Genomic DNA, 23,168 nt, shown 5'->3' with positions numbered 1-23,168 from the left:
AGAGAGAGAGAGAGAGAGAGAGAGCACACAAGGTGGGGAGAGAAGGAGAGGGAGAGAGAGAAAGAATCTCAAGCAGGCTCCACAGTCAGTGCAGTTGATCCCATAAGCTTGGGCTCATGACCTGAGCTGAAACAAAGAGCTGGACACTTAACCGACTGAGCCACCCAATAGCCCCCTGCCTAGTTTTTTAAAACAAAATGACTAGGGTCCTAAAAATTGTTTTATGTCCCTGCCACTAATTTAAACATCTATATCAGTTCTAGGTTGGTTTTGATAGATTCTTTTTCTCTTCAATATGGGACATATTTTCCTGCTTCTTTGCAAACTTGGTAATTTTTGATTGGATGCCATATACATTGTGAAATTTACCTTGTGGGTGGTAGATATTTTTGTTCTTGTAAATTATCTTGAACTTTGTTCTGGGACACAGTTAACTTACTTGAAAAGAATGTGGTCATTTTGGGTCTTCCTTCTAAAATTTGTTAGGTAGGTCTGGAGCAGTGCCCAATCTAGGGCTAATAAATCCCCACTACAGGGGCAAGACCCTTCTAAGTGCTCCAATTAATGCTTGTGGATTTTGAACTTTTCCAACCTGGCTGGTGGGAACAGGCAATGTTCCCAGCCTTGTGTGAATGCTTGGTACTGATCCCTGTAATTCATTCAGGTGGTTCTTCCCCAGACTTAGTTTCCTCATATGTGTGTGCTGATCAGTACTTTCCTAAATACTCTAGGGGAACCCCCCTCACACTCTGGAGTAATCTGTGCAATTCTCTCCTCTTTGGTACTCTGTCCTACAGACTCTTGCTAGCTTGGCCTCCCTGAACTCCCATCTCTGTCCTCTCAACTTAGAGAATCCACTGGGCTCTGGCTAACTCTTGTCCCCAGGCTGGATCTTGGAAATTCTCTCAAGGGCTCATTTTTTTCCCATTTGTCAGGGATGACTGTCCTCTGCCGTCTGATATCCAGAGAACTGAAAAGCATTGTCTTGTATATTTTGTCATGTGTGTTTTGTCTTATTCTGGACTGGAGGGTAGATCTGGTCCCTGTCACTCCATCTTTGGTTGGAAGTGGATATCTCCCATGCTTAATTTTTGCTATCACTTGACATAGTCATCAACTTGACAAGAGTTGACTTTGGATGACTTTTCCCCACTGCAGAAAAAAAAAAATCAATAAAAATGCAAAAGGTCTGTCACTAGCAGGCATGGTTTCTAGTTTGTTTCCCTCTTCATCATTCACTGAGCATATACTACATACCCCTAAGTATGATGTGTTTTATGTACATTATCTCATTTCAATCTTTAAAGCAACTTTATCAAGTAAATACTATTATTCCATGCAGTAACCTCCAAGTTGCAGCTACCCAGGCACTCCAAGAACACATGTATATTTTAATTTAACAACTGATTTATTGGAGTGCCTGGGTAGCTCAGTTGGTTAAGTGTCCAACTTTGGCTCAGGTCATGATCTCATGGTTCAAGAGTTCAAGCCCTGCATTGGGCTCTGTGCTGACAGCTCAGAGCCTGGAGCCAGCTTCAGATTCTGTGTCTCCCACTCTCTCTGCCCCTGCCTTACTCACGCTCTGTCTCTTTCTTTCTCTCAAAAATAAATAAAAACATTTAAAAAATAAAAAAACCCAGACATCTGTTCAAATGAAAAATATCTGCTGCTTTTATAGATGCTCACACTATAGTTGTACACTAAAGACTCAGGACAAACTCTGTGTAGTGAGTCTAACTGTCTAAAGCTCTTAGGTTAGAGAACATGTCTTTACAGTGCTACACCAGGAAGATTTTGCTCCAGGTAGAACTTCCTTTTGTTTCCTTGTTCCTTCTGTCCCTGTCTGGTGTTACAAACAATCACAGAACAGATTCATTCCTCTTTCTAAGAACACATTAAGACAAACAAACAAGCTTTCCTGAAGGTAAAAGTGAGAGGTTGGTCATTTACTGTGACTGACAACTATAGCCTACGATGAAACATCCAAGGACAACTAATCTACATGTCATCACCAACATAATATGCAATGTGGAGAATGCTGAAAAGCTATGCTGCTGTTTAGAATCCTCATTTCTAATAAGGGTTGTAAATCTCCACAGTGAGTTATCATTAGAAATAAATGGATTTCTGAGCCTTCAATAAAAATGCTGAACCAATGAATGGCTTTGAAATAATAGAACTGAATGTAGCTCCCTTTGAGACTTCACATCAGTAATATTTTATATGAAATCACAGGTATGTTAATATAAAGACTGTTACAATCCTGGCCTAGAAATGCAATATTTAAAATTTTTTTTAATGTTTATTTATTTTTGAGAGAGAGAGAAACAGAGCATGAACAGGGGAGGAGCAGAGAGATAGGGAGACACAGATTCAGAAGCAGGCTTCAGTCTCTGAGCTGAAGAGACTGTGTTGGACAACACAGAGCCCGACGTGGGGCTTGAACTCACAAACTGTGGGATCATGACCTGAGCTAGAGTCGGACACTCAACTGAGGCACACAGGCACCCCTGCAATATTTTAAATATGAATGATTTAATTATGTTTCCTATTTCAGAAGAGTAAGGGGTGACAGTGATATACAGGAAACAGATTTTCTAAATGCTAGATACTATTACAGAGAGTTCTCCCATGAAGTAGCAGACAATGTCTAATATGTCAGTCCTTCCTTGAAGTCTACATTGACACGTTTGGCCGTGACAAGTAGAATGTGGAAGTAGCTGTTGACAGTACTGCCAAGCTTATGAACAGTAGATGTGTGCTTCTCCCTGTAAGGTCCCTGTGCTAGGGAACCTGCCCTGTCACTCTCAGATTGTGGCACCTCCTCTTTGGGTCCCATGTGCACCTCTTCTGGCTTAAATACAATAGCTGGCACCCAGTGACTCAACCATGAGAACAAAGAGTGCTGAGGAGAAGCCCATGGGTCTGTGAGCAAGCTGAACCTGACTGAAAACTATCATGCACTTTTTTTTTGAGTTGAAGCTTTGACAAAAAAAAAAAAATAATGCAGGAGGAAATGAGAGGACATGATTTAATCCACATTATAAATTTAGATGATAAAGCTATAGGCAGACACATCTTTGCACACAGAGAAAAAGGAAGGAGAACAGGAAAGTAGGAAAGGCAGAAGCAGACACATTTGCAAAAGGATGATCATATTCCATGATCTTGGTTCAGTGCTCTAGAGTTCCTAATGTTTTAAGCAAAAAGGAAAATAACCACAGTGAAATATAATGAGACCTTTTAACCCTGAGGAAGTGACAGCTCATGCTTGGCCTACTTTTACACATCTGTAATCTGTGTCTTCACAAGAGCATTTCACAAAGAGAGGGGTCTACACCTCTCATTGTATCCCTTCAATACTGGCCAGGGCCAGTGTTCAACTGGCTGCTCTGCAATGGGTCATACAAGTTGCTAATCCTTATAAAACCAGCTGAAGAACCATTTCCCCAACCCCTCCCAAGAATTTTCTTCAGTTTTTTGCTAATGATGGCTACTTGAATTTGCTTTGTTTCTTTTTCGCTAAAGTAACTATTCCTCAAGTTGATGCACCAAATCTTTCTTTAAGAACAACAGAAGGTTTAATAACTATGCATACATTTGTTCAGCACTTTGTCAGGTTACCAACAGCTTCCTAAACAATACTTCTCTCTTTTTTTTTTTTTTGAGAGAGTGAGAGCACAAGTGAGAGAGGGGCCTAGAGAAGGAGAGACAGAATCCCAAGCAGGCTCCAGGCCATCAGTGCAGAGCCTAGTTCGGGGCTTGAACTCACCGACTGCAAGATCATGACCTGAGCTGTGATTGAGAGGCAGACACTTAACCAGTTGTGCCACCCAGGTGCTCCCCCAACAATACTTCTATGGCTTTTCAAGACAAGGTAAGGTGGAATGCAGGGAAGGCATTATTATCCTCATTTTACAGATAAGGGAAGTGAGGCTCAGAGGGGTTAAAAAGGTGACTTGGTCTAACTTATATAGCCAGTAGTGGAAGAAGCAAGACAAAAGCCCAGGCATTTTGAAGTGAATTCACTGCCCTCTACTACAGAATGGGTTTATCTCCAATAAAGTAAAAGAATGTGAATGGTGGGAAGGATAGTGGTTACTATAAAAAAACTTGGATTTAATGTTCTTTAAGGTCATGTGGTAAAAGAACAAGTGTTTGACCTGTGGCTTGGCCTCTTACAAGATCTGTGACCCTTGTGTAAAAATGGTCCTTTTAAGTATCCACTTTTGGAGAACAGAAACAATGACAATTAGCTGGTTGGGCTGCAGGGAGAATGAAACAAGCTAGTACACAAAGCGTGCATAGTAGTATGTCTGCCACACAGTAGGTACCCAGCAACATAGGTGCTATTCAAGACTATAACAGCTGTTTTGCTGTGTAAGCCTACCAGCCACAAGTCAGCATATTTACAGTGTCTGTGATTCCTACATATTCCTCGTGAGGTTTAATTAGCATCTCTAAAGAGCATAACTGTGCTTTGATGGCAAGTATCAGTCAAGTTCTACCATCATTACTTCTGCCACCTTGCCCATAAGACCCAGGGGTGGCACATTCACAGCCTTTTCTTTCTTTCTTTCTTTCTTTCTTTCTTTCTTTCTTTCTTTCTTTCTTTCTTTCTTCTTTCAAATTCCTTTTTAAAAAGTGTTTATTTTTGAGAGAGAGGAGAGAGAGAGAGAGAGGATCTGAAGCAGGCTCTGCATTGAGAGCACAGGGCCTGATGCAGGGCTGGAGCTCACAAACCATGAGATCATGACCTGAGCTTAAGCTGGATACTTAATGGACTGAACCACCCAGGCACCCCTCATGGCCCTTTCAGTGGGAGTAGGGAATCCATTGGAAATGGACCTGTTGTGTCAGTCATGACCTTATCAGTCATGGAGACTGAACTAGTAATAAAATAAAATACCTAAGATATTTATAAACAGAGAACAATGCAAAAACCATGGAGCTCTGTGACCTCATGTTCTAAATCAGTGGTTCCCAAAGTGTAGTCCCCAGACCAACACCAGCATTGCCTCAGACCATGTTGGAAGAACAGATTCTGGAGCACCCTGCCAGACCTAATGCCTCACAAGCTCTGGGGATGAAGCCCAGGATTCTGAGTTTTAACATGGGTGATTCTGATGGTCACTCAAGTTCAAAAACAACCACTGGTTTAGAGCATACACAAAAGTTAGACTAGATGCCAAGTAAAATGGAAGCAATGAAACTCATGAGAGAAAACTTTTTCCTTTGAACATTTTCATTCACTTCTGATTTTTTTAAATGCTTATTTACTTTGAGAAAGAGAGAGAAAGAGAGAGAGAGAGAGAGAGAGAGAGAGAGAGAGAGAGAGAGAGAGAGATTGTGTATGTGTGTGTAGACAGAGAATCCCAAGCAAGCTTTGTGCTGTCTGCGCTTGATCTCAGGAACTGTAAGATCATGACCGAAGCCGAAATCAAGAGTTGGACTTTTAACTGACTGAACCACTCAGGCTCCTCTACTTCCATCTTTGATTATTCAAATTGAATGGAGAAAATGCTAGAAGAGCGCCTTCTTCTCCCTTGTTCCATAGTAATCCAGTATTACTTGGAGATTATCAAGTGTAAAGTATCTCCAAAAAGTAACATACTGACAAGAAAGACATCTTTAGGGACAAGTCATACATATTACATCATCTGTGGCCACATGTGAGTGCTATTTATTCATGTGTTCTAAAAAGAAAAGGGGAGACAAAGAGATCCTCCTCCCAGCCCGGCACACTAGAATCTAGTTTCCTCTCCTCAGCTGGTGCTCCAGGGCCTGACTCCAGTAATAACAGCCTCCTGGGGAGATTAAAGCCCTGGCAGACACAGCTTATCTTGGTTAATGTATACTTTAGCTTTGTGTATATATGCACATATACACACACTGCAGTATTTATAGATGATATACATGTGAAATATTACTGGAGATGAGGCCTGGGATGGGTGGGCAACACCTATGAAGTCAGGACTGAGATCTTTTACGTGCAAACTCAATTTCCCTGAACTGCCCTCCACCTGTGTGGTAAATACACACATGCATCTGTATCAGGAAGAGTCTTCTGTGTCCAGAAAGAGTTGAGTATTTTGTGATGGCCTCTTTTATCTGTGGGGATTTTGCTTATTAGAAAAAATACATGGAATCACCCATCTCCTGACTGTGGAAATGAGATGGTGGGGAGATGAGCTGACTCAGGACTGCTGCTTCAAGTTAGGTCGACAAAGTGGGGTTGAACTGGAGAAGATTGAGCACCACAGCACCTAGCACTGAGAAGGGCAGCGTGCTGGCACCTTCAAGGCCTCATGTCTCCTGTGTGTACAACCTGGGACACAGGGGAGTGTTCTGGTGCAGGTGCCACCTCTGCGGCAGCCTGAGGCCTGGTTTCCTTTTTTTGTGGTAGGGGTGCATATTTCCTTGGGAAGGAACAGATAAATTACTCCTTAGGATTGTGAATGCTTTCTTGTCACCTGGCCAAATGGAAATTCCAAAAGTATTCTGAGTAGACAGTGACACTAGGATTTGTGCACATACTTGATAACAGCCTATGATAATGGAGTGATAAAAACTCTCAATCCCCATTTTCATGTAAAACTAATGTGTACCTCATAGTTAGGACCCTCAAAAACCATCAACCCCCTGTGCTCTATAGGTTGTATCTATTCTATGTGTATGTCTATGTATTATTTAAAAAGCACAGATCCACACTGTGTTAACTAAGAGAAGTTGCCCTGAGTGTTACAGAAGTGTGGTATTCTGTGCTGCTCTTCTAGTAAGGGACTAGTCAGTTTCTTCCGTAAGGAAGAAACAGAAGAGAGAAAAGGAAGATTGCACATCAGGCTGGAAAAATAAGCCTGGGGGGTTATATTTTGAGAATGGAAAGAGAAATAAAGAAAATGGGAGCTGGGAAAATAAAAAGAAGCCAGAGTCAGGGGCTGAGGAGGGCCCTGGGCCCTGGGCAGCTTGGAGGGGCATTCAGAAAGGCCTGGACCCTGGGAGATGTGCAGCAGGGGGTGGGGGGGTGGGGGGGGAGGCAGAAAGGAAATGCTGCAGTCAGGGAAGTGCAATGTCTTTCCTTGGGCTGCCTAACAAATTCCCACAGAGTAGCGGCTTGAAACAAAATATCCTCTTCCAGTTCTGGGTGTTGGCAGGGCTGGTTCCTTCTGGAGGTTTCAGGGGAGGATTGGTTCCCCTGCCTCCTCTGGCTCCCAGGGGCCACTGGCATTCCTTGGCTTACAGCTCCTTCCTCACGTCACTCTGAGACCTGCGTCTGTGATCACAGTTCCTTCTCTGCTCTGATCATCCTGCTTCCCTCTTATAAGGACTTCGTGATTCAGGATAATCTCTCCATCTCACAACCCTTAACCTGATCACACCTGCATGTGCCATGTAAGGTGGCACAGGCACAGGATGGGGACATCTCTGGGAGCCACTATCCTGTGACCCACGCAGACCATGGCACACTATGCATTCGCCATGTCTCCTGTCCTCCCTGGTACAGCTAAGGAGCAAATACACCTTCCCTGTGCACAGAAACTGGCTGGCCTGAGGCAATGAGGCCCAGGTGGGGCCCAGAACAGTTCACATGGTCCTCCACCTGTGTAAAAAACTTCTAAAAGTTATTTTTACATTCTTCTCTACAAGGGAGGCCCCCAAATGTGTTAAACTGTCCCCATTGTCTATTTTATCCATCTATTCAAAGACTCTCAGTAGAAAACTGTTTAATTTGAAACACAGTTGACCCTTGAAAATGCAAGGTTAGGGGCGTCAACTCCTCCTTCAGTAGAAAATACAAATGTAATTTTTCATTCCCCCCCCCCAAAGTTAACTACTAATAGCCTACTGTTGACTGGGAGCCTTACCAATAGTACATACAGTCGATTAACGTATATTTTATATGTCATAAGAATTATATACTGTATTCTTTTTATTTAAAAAAATTTTTTTTTTCAACGTTTATTTATTTTTGGGACAGAGAGAGACAGAGCATGAATGGGGGAGGGGCAGTGAGAGAGGGAGACACAGAATTGGAAACAGGCTCCAGGCTCCGAGCCATCAGCCCAGAGCCCGACGCGGGGCTCGAACTCCCGGACCGCGAGATCGTGACCTGGCTGAAGTCGGACGCTTAACCGACTGCGCCACCCAGGCGCCCCTATATACTGTATTCTTACAATAAAGTAAGCTAGAGAAAAAATAGTTAAGAAAGTCATAAGAAAGAGAAAATACATTTATAGCATTGTATAGTATTTATAAAAAAATATCTGCAGGTAAGTGACACACGCACTTCAAATTCAGGTTGTTCAAGGGTCAACTGTACTTTGTATTTAACAGTGTGGCAGAAATTTTAAATTGCTTAGAAATGCAGGCAAAGAAATACTTCTTTAAGGAAAAATCCTCATGCTCCTACTAATTTATCTGAGTATGAGAATTTTTTTTAATCATTTAAGGAAACTTCTCACTTTTATTTGCAACTACTCTTGGAAAGTTCTTTTTTGTTTATTTATTTATTTTGAGACAGATACAGCATGAGCAGGGGCAGAACAGAGAGAGAGAGAGAGAGAGAGAGAGAGAGAGAGATAGAGAAAGAGAGGAGAATCCCACGAAGGATCTGCACCATCTGCACAGAGCCTGGTGTGGGCTCAAACTCGCAAAACTGTGAGATCATGACCTGAGCTGAAATAGAGTCAGATGCTTAACTGAGTGAGTCAACCAGGCACCCCTACTCTTGGTAAGTTTTTATTTTTATATCTGAATTTAATTACTATTTCTGGAAAAACATCAGTAATTCTCTCATTTCATTTTCATACAGTCACAAAAGTTATCAGAAGAAAATTAAAAACAAAAAATTTGATGTACAGATCAAATGGGGCTCCCTACTTCTTAAAGCAGGAGGGGAGGGGAGAGCCTGGAGTACATTTCATAAACTCTAATTATTAGTTTCTTCCTGGGAGCAGGGGTAGGAAAAAAAAGCCTGTTTATAGTCTTTTGGCTCCTAGTACTCTGAATACAGTCTGAAGCTGCATAGGAAGGATTCTATATCACATTTTAAATTCTTATTGGTGGCTCAAATATGGTGACTTAAAGACCGGACATCAGGGGCGCCTGGGTGGCTCAGTGGTTGGGCGTCCGACTTCCACTCAGATCACGATCTCGCGGTCCCTGAGTTCGAGCCCCGCGTCGGGCTCTGTGCTGACTGCTCAGAACCTGGAGCCTGTTTCAGATTCTGTGTCTCCCTCTCTCTCTGACCCTCCCCCGTTCATGCTCTGTCTCTCTCTGTCTCAAAAATAAATAAACGTTAAAAAAAAAAAAAGACCGGACATCAGAGATGTTGATTTGAGAAGAAACATAGCAACATTATAGGAGAATGGTATCTGTTTTTTGTGTGTTTTGCAGAAGTGAGCGCTTTTGTCTGATGCATGTTCTATACAACAGATGGAGGCGCTAGCACAAAACTCGCCAAGGCCACTCCTCTCCACCTGTGGGTCGCGTCCTGCAGGAGTCACTGTCCATCACTGGACTCCAGGTGCATATATGCCCTAGATGCAAAAATCCACCCCAGCCTCGGTCTTGAAATCTGAGACTATTACTGTATTTTAAAAGATAACTGACAAACAGCAGCAGGAGCCGTAACTTATCCTATTCATAAATCAGAATAGCAAAGTATAGGATCCTGGGCCGACGCTCTGGTGACAATGCCAGAGAAATTGGCTGTGGCCCTTTAAAAGGAGGGCAGTCGGGGGAGGGTGAATAGTGATGTTTAGGTTTAGGAAGCTTTAGGTGATCAATTGTGCAATGACTAGAGATGCTCCTTCACATATTTACAGTTCATTTCTTTGTTAACTCCATTTTCCCTCCCTCCTTCCATCCATTATAGTGGAGTACATTATTCTGTCCAAAAGGATGAACTATATTTGTTAAGCTTTGGATTATAATGAACTAAGTGACCTTAATTCTTCACAGAAATTGTATTTATCATTCAAAAACACAGGTAACCCTTCTTTCATTGTGAATGTTTCAGGTATTGTTTTCCCATGGCAAATGAAATAAAAATGATGGAAGTCCTGTCTTTTGATTCTGATTTCTCTAGAAAGTACTCCTTCCCTACCTGATTACTCCCTCCTGATGGGTTTTCAGGTCTAAAACCCACGTCTACTTTGACAGTCTTTCCTTCATCGACAGAGTAACTTCTTCCCTTAATTAAGGCAATTTTTGAGCATAAAGATACGCCTGTACAATTTAAAGAATATATATTCAAATTTATAAGAAATTAATCTTATTTTCTCTTATGGTCTTTGTGAAACAGAATTAAAAATAAGATAATTTATTCCATTCCATTTTCTTACATTAGGCCATTAAGTCTAAGGTCAGTGGGGCAGAAGTCTTATTAATTTTAAATTATATGTACATCTATATAAATACTTATAAATGAGTTTCTTCCTTTTCACACCTCTATAAATATTTCTTCCATTTCTATAAGCTTAAAGTAATGCCTTAAAATGAATTAGTTTTACTTACCTATGATGGATAAGACAAATAATTTTATTTGAGTAAAACATGTTCTGATTCAAAGAGAAAGGGTTTTTCCAAAGTGGCTAAAAGCAGGTTCACAAATGTAGGAGTTTGCTGTTTATAGGGAGACCTGATGTTATGAAATGTCAGATGTCCAAGATTTTTGAGATGGGGGTGTGAGAGATTCTTTTAAAATGACACATAGCTCTCTGGGGTATTACTGAACTTGAAATTGGAATCTCCCCTTTAAGACCAGATAGACACTGAAGAAAGGTAACACAAGAGCTGTTTTCTCAGCAATGCCTGACTTAATGTCCTGTTTTAACAAGAGTAGCCTGGGTTTGACTTTTTGTAAAGGTATACGTTAATCCAGGCACTGATAGAGATTCTTTAATAGAATTAAAGACATTTAGGGCAGTAGAAACTCCTGGTCTGGCTCCTTGGTTGGACAGGTGAGGACACTGAGGCACAGCAAAGCTAGAAAAACACACGGTAGCAGAACCAGGACTAAAACATTATATACTTTCCATTCTTTCCCCAAAAGCTTGATTAAAAATACCCTTTGCCCACTTAAGAGGTTAATGTACTGACCCCTTTCTTAACAACACTGATCCTTGTTATGTTTTATAATTATATGTGGGCGGTGGGCCAGTCCTAAGGAGCACTAGAAAGGGTAACACTAGATGTACTGAATCTTGCTCCTTAGGGAGGAACAAAAATGCCTCTGAGAGAAGCCACAATGAAGACAAACACCTGTGCATTCGTTCTTTGTCATTCTCTGTTCCCTCTCCCGGTCCCCTAGCCAAGGTGTTATTAACAGCACTGTCAGTCACGGTGGCGTCAGCCTGTGGAGTGGGGAGTGACAGCCTTTAAAAGCTTCCAGGGGTAAGTTTCTGCAGGTTTCCAGGCTGATGCCTTTAAGCCATAAGCACTCAGGGTCTTAGAGCTCAAGAACGTGGTGTTGCAGATAACCACACAGCCTCACTGCCCTGCTAGTGACCCTGAGGGAAATCACTTCTCTATGAAAGATAATTTCTTCTCTGTGACAACACCACCCTGGTCCTCACTGAGAAAAGATCAACTGTGTTGACTTATGACTGCTGGTTTTTGACATCACTATCCTCGGAGGATTTCCTAACGCAGTTGGACAGGAGCCCAAATGTGCAAAGACAGGTTGAAGTGATGAACATAGCGCATGCCCCAAGTTATAGCTGCAGCGGTGCATTTTGGCTGAGAAAGATGGAATCTTTCCTCAGCACAACAAGGAGAGTGCATGTGTCGTGGATTCTTTCTGTGATAGCTGCTCTTGAACAACAGAGCTGGTAGACATGCAGGGCATGGAGGGGGAAACTGTGAGCAAGTACAGTGTCCTGCTTCCCTCCCTCTCCCTCTCGTTCTCCCTCTCCTTTCCCCTCCCTCCCCCTCTCTCTTACCTCCCACTCTCCCTTCTGCTTCTCCCTCCCTCTCTTTTCCTCAGGGAGAGCAGACATTTTAACTGATAGTTTGTAAATAGTGTTAAGGCAGGCAGTTGCTACCTGAGTTCACCTTTCTTATCTCCAGTTCCATTCCAAACTGATAATGCAACATATCTGAACATGTCTTGTCATACCAAAAAGGAGTCTGTAGCTCAAGTATTTAGGAACTTTCATTCACAATTTTCTTAAAGATTGCTTTTGCATATGGCTTTCTCTGTACTGGGTAGAAATTCATTTATTGCTATTTTGTATAAAGACATACAACCCTCTTTACCACACCTGGTAAGTCAGTGCACAGCAAGCCAGCCAGTCTCCCTGGGTGTGTCTGTCGGCACCTCTGTGGCCACACTCTGCCCCAGGAGGGAGAAGAAAAGGAGACACTGAAGATCCTCCTGGGCGTCACACTGCCATTCAAGAGGCCCAAGACAGAACTGTGGTTTTGAGCATCTCATAACCCTCCCCTGGTTCACAACGAGTGACAGAAGCTACAATGCCAAGGCTTTTTTATTTTTTTCCCCATTTGTGGTACTGTTCAGTTGTGTCTGTCTCTTCCATAATTTGATGTTTAGATCCAGGTTTAGGCCTTGAACATTTCTGTTCTCCTTTTCTTTCACTTTTGATATACGCTTCTTGTAAAAATGAGTTTAAAAACATGGTTCTCCCACGTGAGAGATGTGTTTCTGAATGTTGGTGCACCCTGACTTTCTAAGGCCCATCACTCACAGTATTAATTACCTATCATCTGTCAGTCACAGTGACAGGCACTGTGAAGATACAATAGCAAGACAAGACATGGTTCTCGACTCTAACAAGTTAATGTTTTTGCTAAGGGGACAAGATAAACACTAATGATATAATCAGCCAACAATACAAGGTTGTCTACAAGGATTAAATTCTGTGCTTCTCCATCAAAAGGAAAATGAACATTACAGTGGGTAGGGTGAGCCTGAGCAAAGGCACAGAAAATTCCAGGAGGGGGCATTTGTAGGGGTGAGGGGACCACCCTGCCTGGTAAAGAGGATATGTGGACCAACAGGGAAATGTGAAGGCTGGGCAGACTAGCGCAGGCTCCATGAGATAGGCAATTGGGAACCACTACAGGTAACAGGCAAGAATGTGCTTATGAAGAAGGAAGGTCGAGATGGTTTGCTGAAGGAAGAGGATGAGGCAGGGAGACTGCCAGAAAGAAACTCAGGAAATTAAAGGAACACCCCAGAGAGGAAGAGGGCCTGGATAGATGGATGGGGAAGATAAAAATATCTGCCTCATAATGTTACTGAAAAGACTCAATGAAAAATGCACAAGGTGTGCTCTGCATAGTGACTACTTTATAATATGTGCCCAGTAAATACTACTCTAGAACTATTGTGCTTATTATTATTTCCATGTATGAGAAGAGAAATAAACAAACAAAGTGAATAAATAAAACATAGCCCTGCCCGCATGCTTTGTGAACTAATATTAGGGCTATCTGTCTATGAAAACCATTCTTCTGTCATTTGAGAGGGGTTGATACACATTTGTTCAACCTAAAAAGTATCTTTGAAACAGAATTAAAAAAATGTTTATTTATTTTTAAGAGAGAGAGAGACAGATTGTGAGCAGAGGAGAGGCAGAGAGAGGGACACAGAATCTGAAGCAGGCTCCAGGCTCTGAGCTGTCAGCACAAAGGCCAAAAACAGGGCTTGAACTCACAAACCGTGAGATCATGACCTGAGCTGAAGTTGGACACTTAACCTACTGAACTACCAATGTGCCCCTGAAACTGGATTATTAAATGGCTTTGGTATTAAAACATTTAATGATAAAACTCATGGTTAAAATGCAGGACAATGGGGATGCCTGGGTGTATGTGTCTGGCAAGGCACTGGGTATACAAATGGAACAAAACACCTTCCCTATACTTACAGAGCTTAAAATACTGTGGCGGAAAGAGATGCAGAAACCAGCAATTAGGACACAGGTGTGCAATTCCTTATGCGAAAGCTTTGGGGAGCATTGTGGAATTGAGATAGTTTGGCTTCCAGAAAGACAACATGACAGATGTAGCACACACAGGTGAACGTTGCCCTGGTCTGTCTGGGCCACCCTATTTATACCTGTCCTGAGGTTGCATCTGGCCAGTGCCCCTTTTTTACTGTCAGAAATTGTATAACGAATACAGTTACCCTAATCCCATCTTTCTTAACACTCCTGGCAATGCCTGAGAAGCACCCCATAATCAAACGCATTCAGATTTCTTCAGCAAAATTAAAATCTCTTTAGCAAAAGAGGTGTGAAATTATGAATATTCACACTAAATGGTATAAAGACGGACTGTAAATAGTCCTTTGTCCATTCAGGCCAGATTGTGCTGCCACGTGGGTTATGAGAAACATTTGATTTTTCCAGAGCTTTCTGAACTTTGAAATCCTGGGCAAGAGGCCGTGGGCTGTGTAGAGTGGTAGGTAACACCTTCTGAGAAGTGCAGGCATTACAGAAGAATGGCAGAGGGAACACTTTGCTCAGTGTTGGGAAGTTGAGGGAGCTTCCCAGAAGAACTACTGGTGAGCTTGAGACCTGAGGGAGGAGGAGAGTTAGCTGAAGGAGCGTTTGGGAATGGGGTGGGCAGAGGGAAGGGATGTCAGATCCTGGGAGGTGGCATCCCCAGTCACCCCAGGGCTGGAGCCAGACAGTAACAGAAGGGCAGGCAGTGAGGCAGGGAGGCCATTGTAAGCAAAGGGGTGCATCTGGAAGGCCTGAGGCTGGGAGGAACAAGGTCAGATCTTCACTTTCAAAAGAAGATTGTGGCAGTTTTGCACTGATAACTCTGAGGAAGGGCCAGGGAAGGGATGAAAGCAGGAGGTGAAGCTGGCTGCACTGGAGGGGGTGATACACTCAAGGGCCCTTCAGGAAGCGGGCTCAAAGGTTTGCTAGATGTAGGAGGCCATGAAGAAAAGGGTGAAGCCCAGGGAAACATACAGGTTTTCCTGTTCACTTGTTCTAACCTGAGGCCCTATGAAAAATACTTGTCTTTTTCCTCATGCTTTTCTTTATGTTAACTGATGAGAACATCTCTGGGATCTGTGACTGACATTTTTTACTTTCCATTTTAAGGTAATATATGTTCATCAGCAAATATTTAGAAAATACAGTACATTAGAGGGAAAGACCCCTTAAAGGTCTATCATCAAAACACAGTCACTGTTAACATTTGTGCTGGAAAGAGGCCTGAACACAAGAGAAGTCTGAAGAATGTGGCTAAATGTTTATTTCCTTCTAACTTTTTCTTACTGTTCTTATATGGTAGCGATCATACTGTTTGTCCATTTTCAATACTACTTTTCTTATTCAACATTTTATCTCAAACAAGTCTGAATGAATGCAGCTTTTAAAGGCTTTGGTGCCTTATGTCAATTTGAAGTATCCTACACAATTAACTTTTATGATTGAATATTATGCTGTCCAACAGATCTCTAAGCCCTAAGGAGATTATTTTAAAGGAAAACACTCATGACAATATTATAGGGAAGGCAAAGAAGTGTTTGGCATCTCTTACTAGGTCCTAGCTTCTAACTTTCCAAATTCTCTTGCTGTCAGCTGAACTGGGCATGGAAACATTTATAACTGGTGGTTTGTGGATAGCAGAGTAGTATTTTAGCAGTTAAATGAATCTCAAGTTTCAGTACTTCTCCAATGTTGTTTACCCAAAATTTCAATATTATTATTGGTTGGGAATAGAAGGAATTAAAATTACATCTCCATTGTGCCCACCAGAACCACGTCTCTGTTAACCATACTTTTATGTGACTTCAAGAAAGCAAAACCAACTTATAAGGTTTTGGGGGTCAAAACGTGGGCCAAAAAGATTGTGATTTTTCAAAATACCTATCTTTCCATTCATCTATCTATTGCTGAAAAATACTTCTGGGTCTCACAGAAGGAGGAGAAGAGACTTTAAAGATAGACTGAATAGCCACGAAGTTCAGAGAAGTAAAGAGAGGACAACTTTCTTAAGGGCTCTGTTCCAGAGCACCGTTATCTTGTCCAGGAGGGAGGTACTGGACCGAAGTGCCCTCTGTGTCTCCCAGGGCAGCCCTCAGAGTGACCACACACAACTCTGACTAGAGGAACATCTGTTGGGCATCCATCCTTCCCTACCCATCCACCCCACTCTTCCCGAAAGACCCATGTCATTAGCACCTAGATTTGGAATTCAGAACGAGTGCTTCCATAGAAAAACAATGTTATATATGGTAATTAAGTACAGCTAAAATATTTTTATTAGTGTTTTCAATACGTTATTAGGAAGATAGGTGTTTGTTGGGCAGGGCTGGGCCCTAATATTATTTAAAACATGTGTTATGGGAGGAAAATCATTTTGAATATGAACTCTGTTACTACACTAAAGATTTCACAAAATAGCCTATGCCCTTACTTGTGACAGAGGTAATTATATTTTCTTAAACATTTTATGGAATAAGGTGTAAATAAATGAAATAAGAATAAACAAATACACTGTTCACCCAATTTTAATGGCAGAGAGAGGAAATAACCAGAAGTGCCAAGTGGGAAAGGTACCCATCCACACCTTCCTAAGGCCTCAAGGGCCATAAAGAGTGAGACATTTGTTTGCCATTCACAGAAAGTGTGTGAAACAAAACATGGCATCCTTATATATCTCACAGGTAAGGAGGAAATAACTAGAAGGCTATAACTCTGTAGATGCTGGAAATGTCACTCTTTTGCATTCCCAGCAATCTGTGGGGCATGTTCAGAGAAGCAGAAAGGTGGAGGAAGGGGGAAGGGGGGCCTGAGGAGTGGGCTTACAGTCGGAACCCCTCTGGGGGCATTGTCGGTACAGTGACAGTGACAAGAACAAACATGCCACATGGGGTGGGTCCAAATCTGAACTGCTCAGGGATAAAGAAGTAGCTGTGCAATGAAGTATGATAATAACAATACAGTTTAGATATGAAGAAGGTGTTGGGGAGAAAGTCCCATTGCATCAGATAAGTGGTCCATAAAATGGTTTAGATATTGGCAAAAACAGGTTTGGTTTCCTCCTAAACTATGGCTATTATAAATCCTTTGGTATATTCCTTTAAAAATTATTAAAATTATTAAAATATTCCTTTTAAATTAAAATCTAGTAGTCTACTCTAAGAATTCTAAGGGCACATTAAAGAAAAAATAGTGACTGCCAGGTGGGCTTTTGGGCCTTGCTAACATTCCCTTGAGCCCCAGGGGAAGAGCAAAAAGCCACTAGGGTCACATCTTATTATGCTGTATCTCGGTGGCTTTGATTTTTCTTTTAAACCTAAACCAGAAGCACTCCTCAAAAAAACTTTTTTACATGGTAAGTAAAATGTGAGCCAGTCACACACTAAAAGGACAAAGAGCCATTGTCAGGTAATATGGTGATGCACTCCAGCTGGGCCATTGCCCCTCCCACTTGTAGACAATTCTTCAGAACCACTGGGGGAGAGCAGCCAAATGAATAATGCTCTCTGATGGCCTGTGAATGGTTCACAGTGCTTCAATTCTTCAGGTAGACAGGACAGGTTTACGTCCTCTGAACATATCACCGGACTCTGCCTGCTGGGTTTATAGTTTCAGACCATTAAGTAGGTGCAAACCCACTCACTGCAACAAAGAAAAGCTGCACTGAGAAAAGGCCAGGGAAGACCTTCACAGAATCACAGTGCCAGCCACCCCTTCTGGTGCCAGAGCTGAGAGGACCTTGGCTGGAACAGACCAAGAGCAGGTGTCCCTGATGGCCAAGGGGTAGAAGGCAAAGTTTTCAGGTGACCTAGAACATATGACCCTGGAGAAAAGGGGGGTAAGGCTTAATGGGGAACCATAGCCTGGAAACCGGCTGGGCCACTACCATACAGTATGACCTTAGGCAAGTCACTCAGCCTTTTGGTGTCCCAGTTTCCCCATCTGAAATGATGATGGAGAAATTAATGCTCCCCAGGCACCTGGAAGAAATAACAATGAAGTTCTGTGCTGGAGAAATCAGAGATGCAAGACAGCAGAGATTGGTCACAGATTCAAAATGGCGTAAAAGGCCAATGCCAAGCAAAGTGATTTTCTGCCTGTTACTCCCCCTCACCCCACAGGGCCCGGAAGAAGCACCTGATGTTTTTTGCTGATTTTCACAACAGCAGACAGAAATGAACAAGTATTGTGGGCCAAGACCTTGAATCTTGCTTCCTAAGGCAAGAACTTGATTCTCTGAGCTGCCCTTACATGGTTTTGAGACACTGCTTATGTCAGAGAAAAAAAGGGAAAAGAGGAATTTGTCAAGAAATTATGCTCTAACTAGGATTTAAAGTTGGGACTGAGAGTTACGTTTCAAAACCAGAACTTGAAATTTGGGGGTGGAGGGAAAATGTCCCTTCTCTCAATGAAAATGGACTTTAGTTGTAAATCTGTCTAGCTCAACTAGGGCAGAGCACCCAAGAATGAAGAGTTTGCGTCTCTAGCAATAGCCTGTGGCTTAACTGCAGAATTGTTTCTGGTAATAGTCAATAAAAATTACATATGTATATAAAACAATAACATAAAACTCCAACCGATATAAACTCACTTAATGTAAATGACTTTGGATCTTAAAAAACTGTTTTTATATTGCCTAAATCCCTGAAGTCTGAGCCCATGATGTACCTGGAAGCTTCCCAAGAGTCTCTGCTTGTCAACACTATTCCTGCAGAAGTCAGGCTGTTTACCTCCACCATGCCTGTCAAATTGACTTTGTTTCTAAATACTCTACTTTATATTCCCACCTTCCATCAGACAGGAAAGAGCATTTGTATATGTCCATGTTCCTGAAAAGCCACATTATGCCTGAGGATACAGCAGATATATTCATCAACTTGGTAAAGAGACTCATTTAAAAGCCAGTCAGATTCTGTGCAGTGTGGACTGAAGTTCCTGTTGGCCACATGGGTTGAGCTGGGTAGAGGGACTGTTAATATGGTATGATAAATGCCATCATGAGCATTCAGGGCTAACATAATGTGGTATCCAGCAAGCATCTGTTGGGTGGCTGTGCTGGATAGTCACCTGAAGAAGTTGTCTTGCAAACCTGGTTCAGTCCTTCATCTCAGTGTTTACAAATACCTGACACATTTCCTCTGTTTACAATTCTGTGACCATGACCTATTCTCTAATCCTCTCCAACACCTAGAAACAGACTCCAGGATCAAGAGAGAAAATTTCAAGAATTCAGAGGTTTGGGGCTTCACAGCAGATACAGAGGAGGTCGACTAATTCAGCCAAATTAATTCAGATTCCTCATTAGAGAGGTTTTCTTTGATAATAACCACATCAATTTATACTAAGATGGTATCTTTGGTCATAAAATGTCAACATGTTTCACAAACATTAACTTAGCCTTCTAGTACCTCTGTGTAGGTTAACATAATCACCCTTCATTTAGAAGACAAGGACACTGAGATGATGTTAAAGTTGTAGATAGCTAAACATAAACTTCTGAAGCTGCATTCTATCTCAACTCCTAATTATCTAACCAGAGTGTTTTTCCTTGGTGTTTCCTTTGGATGAATAAACTAATATAGGGGCGCCTGGGTGGCGCAGTCGGTTAAGCATCCGACTTCAGCCAGGTCACGATCTCGCGGTCCGTGAGTTCGAGCCCCGCGTCGGGCTCTGGGCTGATGGCTCAGAGCCTGGAGCCTGTTTCCGATTCTGTGTCTCCCTCTCTCTCTGCCCCTCCCCCGTTCATGCTCTGTCTCTCTCTGTCCCAAAAATAAAATAAAAAAAAAAAAAAATAAAATAAACTAATATCATTGTCAATGGTTTCCATAAAAAACAATAACTGCAAAAACACATTTCTAACCTATTGTCTATAGTGGGAGTTGAGGCACAAAATGTCACCTACACAGATAGAAGTTCCAAAAGAAATAATGACTTATCCCCTCATGTTTAAAAACAAATACATGCTTTACTTTTAAGTCTGTGATGCAGACCACAAAATATAAAGGAATCAGAAATGAAGTTTAGCTACCTGGAAAATTTATAAAGATGGAGGAAGGAGGAAAGAAAAGAGGTTGAATTATTTTAAAAAAAGAGCAACATCATGAAAATGCAGAAAAGGAGAGGAGAGTATTTCTAGGAAGCAATGGGTTGTTTAGTTTGGATTTCAAGATTGGTGGGTAGTGAAACAATATAAATATTCAGCTGGGGAGGGTTGAGGACAGAGTGATGTGAATCAAAATGACTGACAAATGTACATCAACATATGGGGACAATGATGCAGATGTGTGAAGTTATTTCTGTTGCAGAAAGCTGGAAGGCAATGGTCCTTACATCCATGCTTATCCCAAAGTGATGAAACAGTATTAAGACTATGCAGAACCGAGTCACAAATGTGAAACTGATAAATTAGAAGAAATATGCCCATAGTAGATGCTCTAAATGGACAAGAAACTGAATTTTGTTTTATATTTTTCCAGACAAACCCAAGTGACAGGAGATTAAGCGCCACCCTTTTCATAAATACATTAAAGAAAACCATGATTAAAACTACTCTCTTACCTACCACTGTCCTTATGGGATAAGAAATGTCCTGGTTTTATGAATGGACTCTAGCGTTTTATCTTTTCAGTTCCTTTTTGGATCAGTTGGTGGTTGCTCAGCACCATATGTGATGACTGGGTGCGAGCCTTTGCCGCTCCTGGGCACCCACCACCCGCCCACACTAGGATCGGATGTGTGGGCATTGTTTGTTCAGCGTCTACTCCCTTAGGCTGCACTGCCTCCCACTACCCTCCCTCACCAGCTGAAAGAGGAGACAATGCATTGGTATCAACAGCCATCCCACCTTTAGGGCAAGTGGGAGGTGCTGATTCATGAAGAGAATATTTCATATCACCAATAGAAAAAATAGGCTTTAGATCCATGGACTTCCCTCCCCCCAACCTTCACACTACATTTTACAGATGTGCCAAACTGTGAAAATGGCTTCTCTCTCATCTCAACCTGGCAGCACGCAAAACAAAGGCTTCAAAAAAGAACTTTTTGGATCCACATTCTCCCTCTTTTCTGATCCATTGATCCACAATTTTTAGCAAGAGAGCCATACTCAATCAGACCCACGTCTCCTCCGTTGGGAAACACAATATTAAAAAAATTATATTTTATATACTTGTTTTAGAAAGTAGGTCTGAAGCTTATTCCATTGCATCTGACTGTATTTTTTACCAAAATGGCTGCACAAAGAGGAATATAATGCAAGCCTTAATAGGAAAATCTTCTCTGTGAGTCCAATGCTTATTTCAGAATTAAAAAAAAATATTGTTCTAAATGACTATTACCTTTCTTACACAATCATATATTTAAATTTTAGTCTTCATTTAAAAAAAAAACAGGAAAACACTGGAGGTTTAAGTGAGGGGGAGATAACACGCCATTAGGTTTCTGGTAGACTCTGGCTCCACAGTTAAAGTACCAGTCATTGTAGCTATTTACTGATCTATACTTATCACTTTTTTATTCAAAAAGTTTTGGAGATGAAGTAGCAGAGGAACACATGCAATGCACAAAGCCAAAAGAACAGCTGAGCGTCTCTTATGCCGTATAATACTTTGCTCAACACATACAGTCTCAGAGTAGGGAAAAGAAAGATGGTAGCTGCCACCAGGGCATTTCTTATTAGCAGTTCAAAACTGAAAATGCCTCTGTTTGGCAGGTGTACTTTTCTTAGTTAGAAACAACCTAGCATGCCTTTTGCATATGTGATGCTATTGGTGCACTCCCTCCAAGATTTCAAAGACAACAATAAGGTTTCTCACATGAGCAGTGCACAGCAGTGTACCCACAACACACCAGATGGATGCCAAAGGGATCTACTCTAGAGTCAGTCTGTAATATCCCCATTACCAGCTCTTCCTATTAAGAGGCACCAGTACACAACTCTGGTGGGTTGGAATGGGTTAAAAGATTATTTGAGATGGTCTGTATTGCTTAAGAAAGAAGTTGCAGGGACTGGAGTAGGGAAACAATCAGAACCTCTGGAAAAAAGAATTTCGGAAAAGATGAAGAAAGAAAGAAGGCAATATCAGCAAAAAAATAAGAAAGAAAAGGGCAAGAAATAAAGAACTCGTGAATGGGGGATATATAGAGATGAAGGGATATAAAAGGAAGATGAATTTTGTTTAAAGGTTGGATGTACAGATGTAAGCCATGAATAAACCCAATACTCATCTTGTAGTAGAATTTCAAATAGAAAGGAAAAGAGGAAAAATATTTTTATACTTTTTTTTCTCCTTTGGAATTTAGTTACAGTTTATTACAGTGTTGGAGTAATTTTGTTTATACCAGAGCTGGTTGGAAAGCAGGAGAATGATCCTTTGATGTGGCATACATGCATTCATTAATTGATCCCCTTTTATGTACCAAGTACTATCCAAGGCCATCAGATGTCATTCCTGCCCCCAAGGTCCCAGGTGGAAATGACACATCACATTACAATGGGACAAGTGCTTCATAAGAGGTTAAGTGCTAACTTTGCCTAAAGAAATAAAAGGAGGCTTCACCAATGGGCTGACATTTGTGCAGGGCCTAGAAACTAATAATTCATCAGTTTTTCAATATGCCCTTTGAGACTGGTGGGAAATATTCATTGTTATGCTACAGTGGAAAAAACAGAAGGAAGGAGAAGTTCGAAGCTTTGAGATTTATAAAAGTGAGAGGATTGGGAATAAAAAGTGTTGAGAGTTATACTTTTAAATTTCTAATGCTAGCCAGTAGAACAGATTCAAATTACCACCGCACTTTCTTATAAATTTTAGAATTTTAATAAGGCAATGTAGCACTCACTCTCTAACCTTCCAAAGCAAAAACGAATTCAGAAACAGATTATTTCTTTTCACCATCTTGACTTAGAGAAACTTGACATATTCCCAAAAGTTCAACAAGTGGTTCTAGAAGATCATTTAGGCACATTTTCTCTGCTAACATTTTTCCAAAAATAATAGAAACAACTTGAATCTAAAATGTATAGTGCCTTTCTAATACCACTCCACATAGGATTAATTTCATTCTCAACAAATTCCCTGTAAGATTGGGAAACATTTCACGATAAACTTGAATATTTGGGAAAAAAAAACTTGCATATTTAGATTGACCTTGGAATAGCTGTTAAGGACCCATGTTTATGAGATAAACAAAATTTCT

General features: G+C 41.4%; 1 protein-coding gene across 2 annotated transcripts in view; it reads right to left on the bottom strand.

Annotated features, from left to right (window-relative positions):
- Positions 1-23,168, bottom strand: part of GMDS (GDP-mannose 4,6-dehydratase) — a 629,590-nt gene that overhangs the window by 63,724 nt on the left and 542,698 nt on the right. The window contains exon 11 of one of the 2 annotated variants that reach the window (XM_043590960.1): positions 19,931-20,279. The exons of the other annotated variant lie outside the window; for it this stretch is intronic. Coding sequence (XP_043446895.1) covers positions 20,261-20,279 — 19 coding nt within the window. The 3' untranslated portion in view covers positions 19,931-20,260. Of the gene's footprint in view, positions 1-19,930; positions 20,280-23,168 lie in introns of those variants that run through there. 2 annotated transcript variants of the gene reach the window in all.

Source organism: Prionailurus bengalensis, chromosome B2, assembly GCF_016509475.1.
Source record: "Prionailurus bengalensis isolate Pbe53 chromosome B2, Fcat_Pben_1.1_paternal_pri, whole genome shotgun sequence".
Classification (NCBI taxonomy): domain Eukaryota; kingdom Metazoa; phylum Chordata; class Mammalia; order Carnivora; family Felidae; genus Prionailurus; species Prionailurus bengalensis.
Note: the sequence above shows the minus strand (reverse complement) of the source record. Positions and strands in the feature narration are given on the sequence as shown.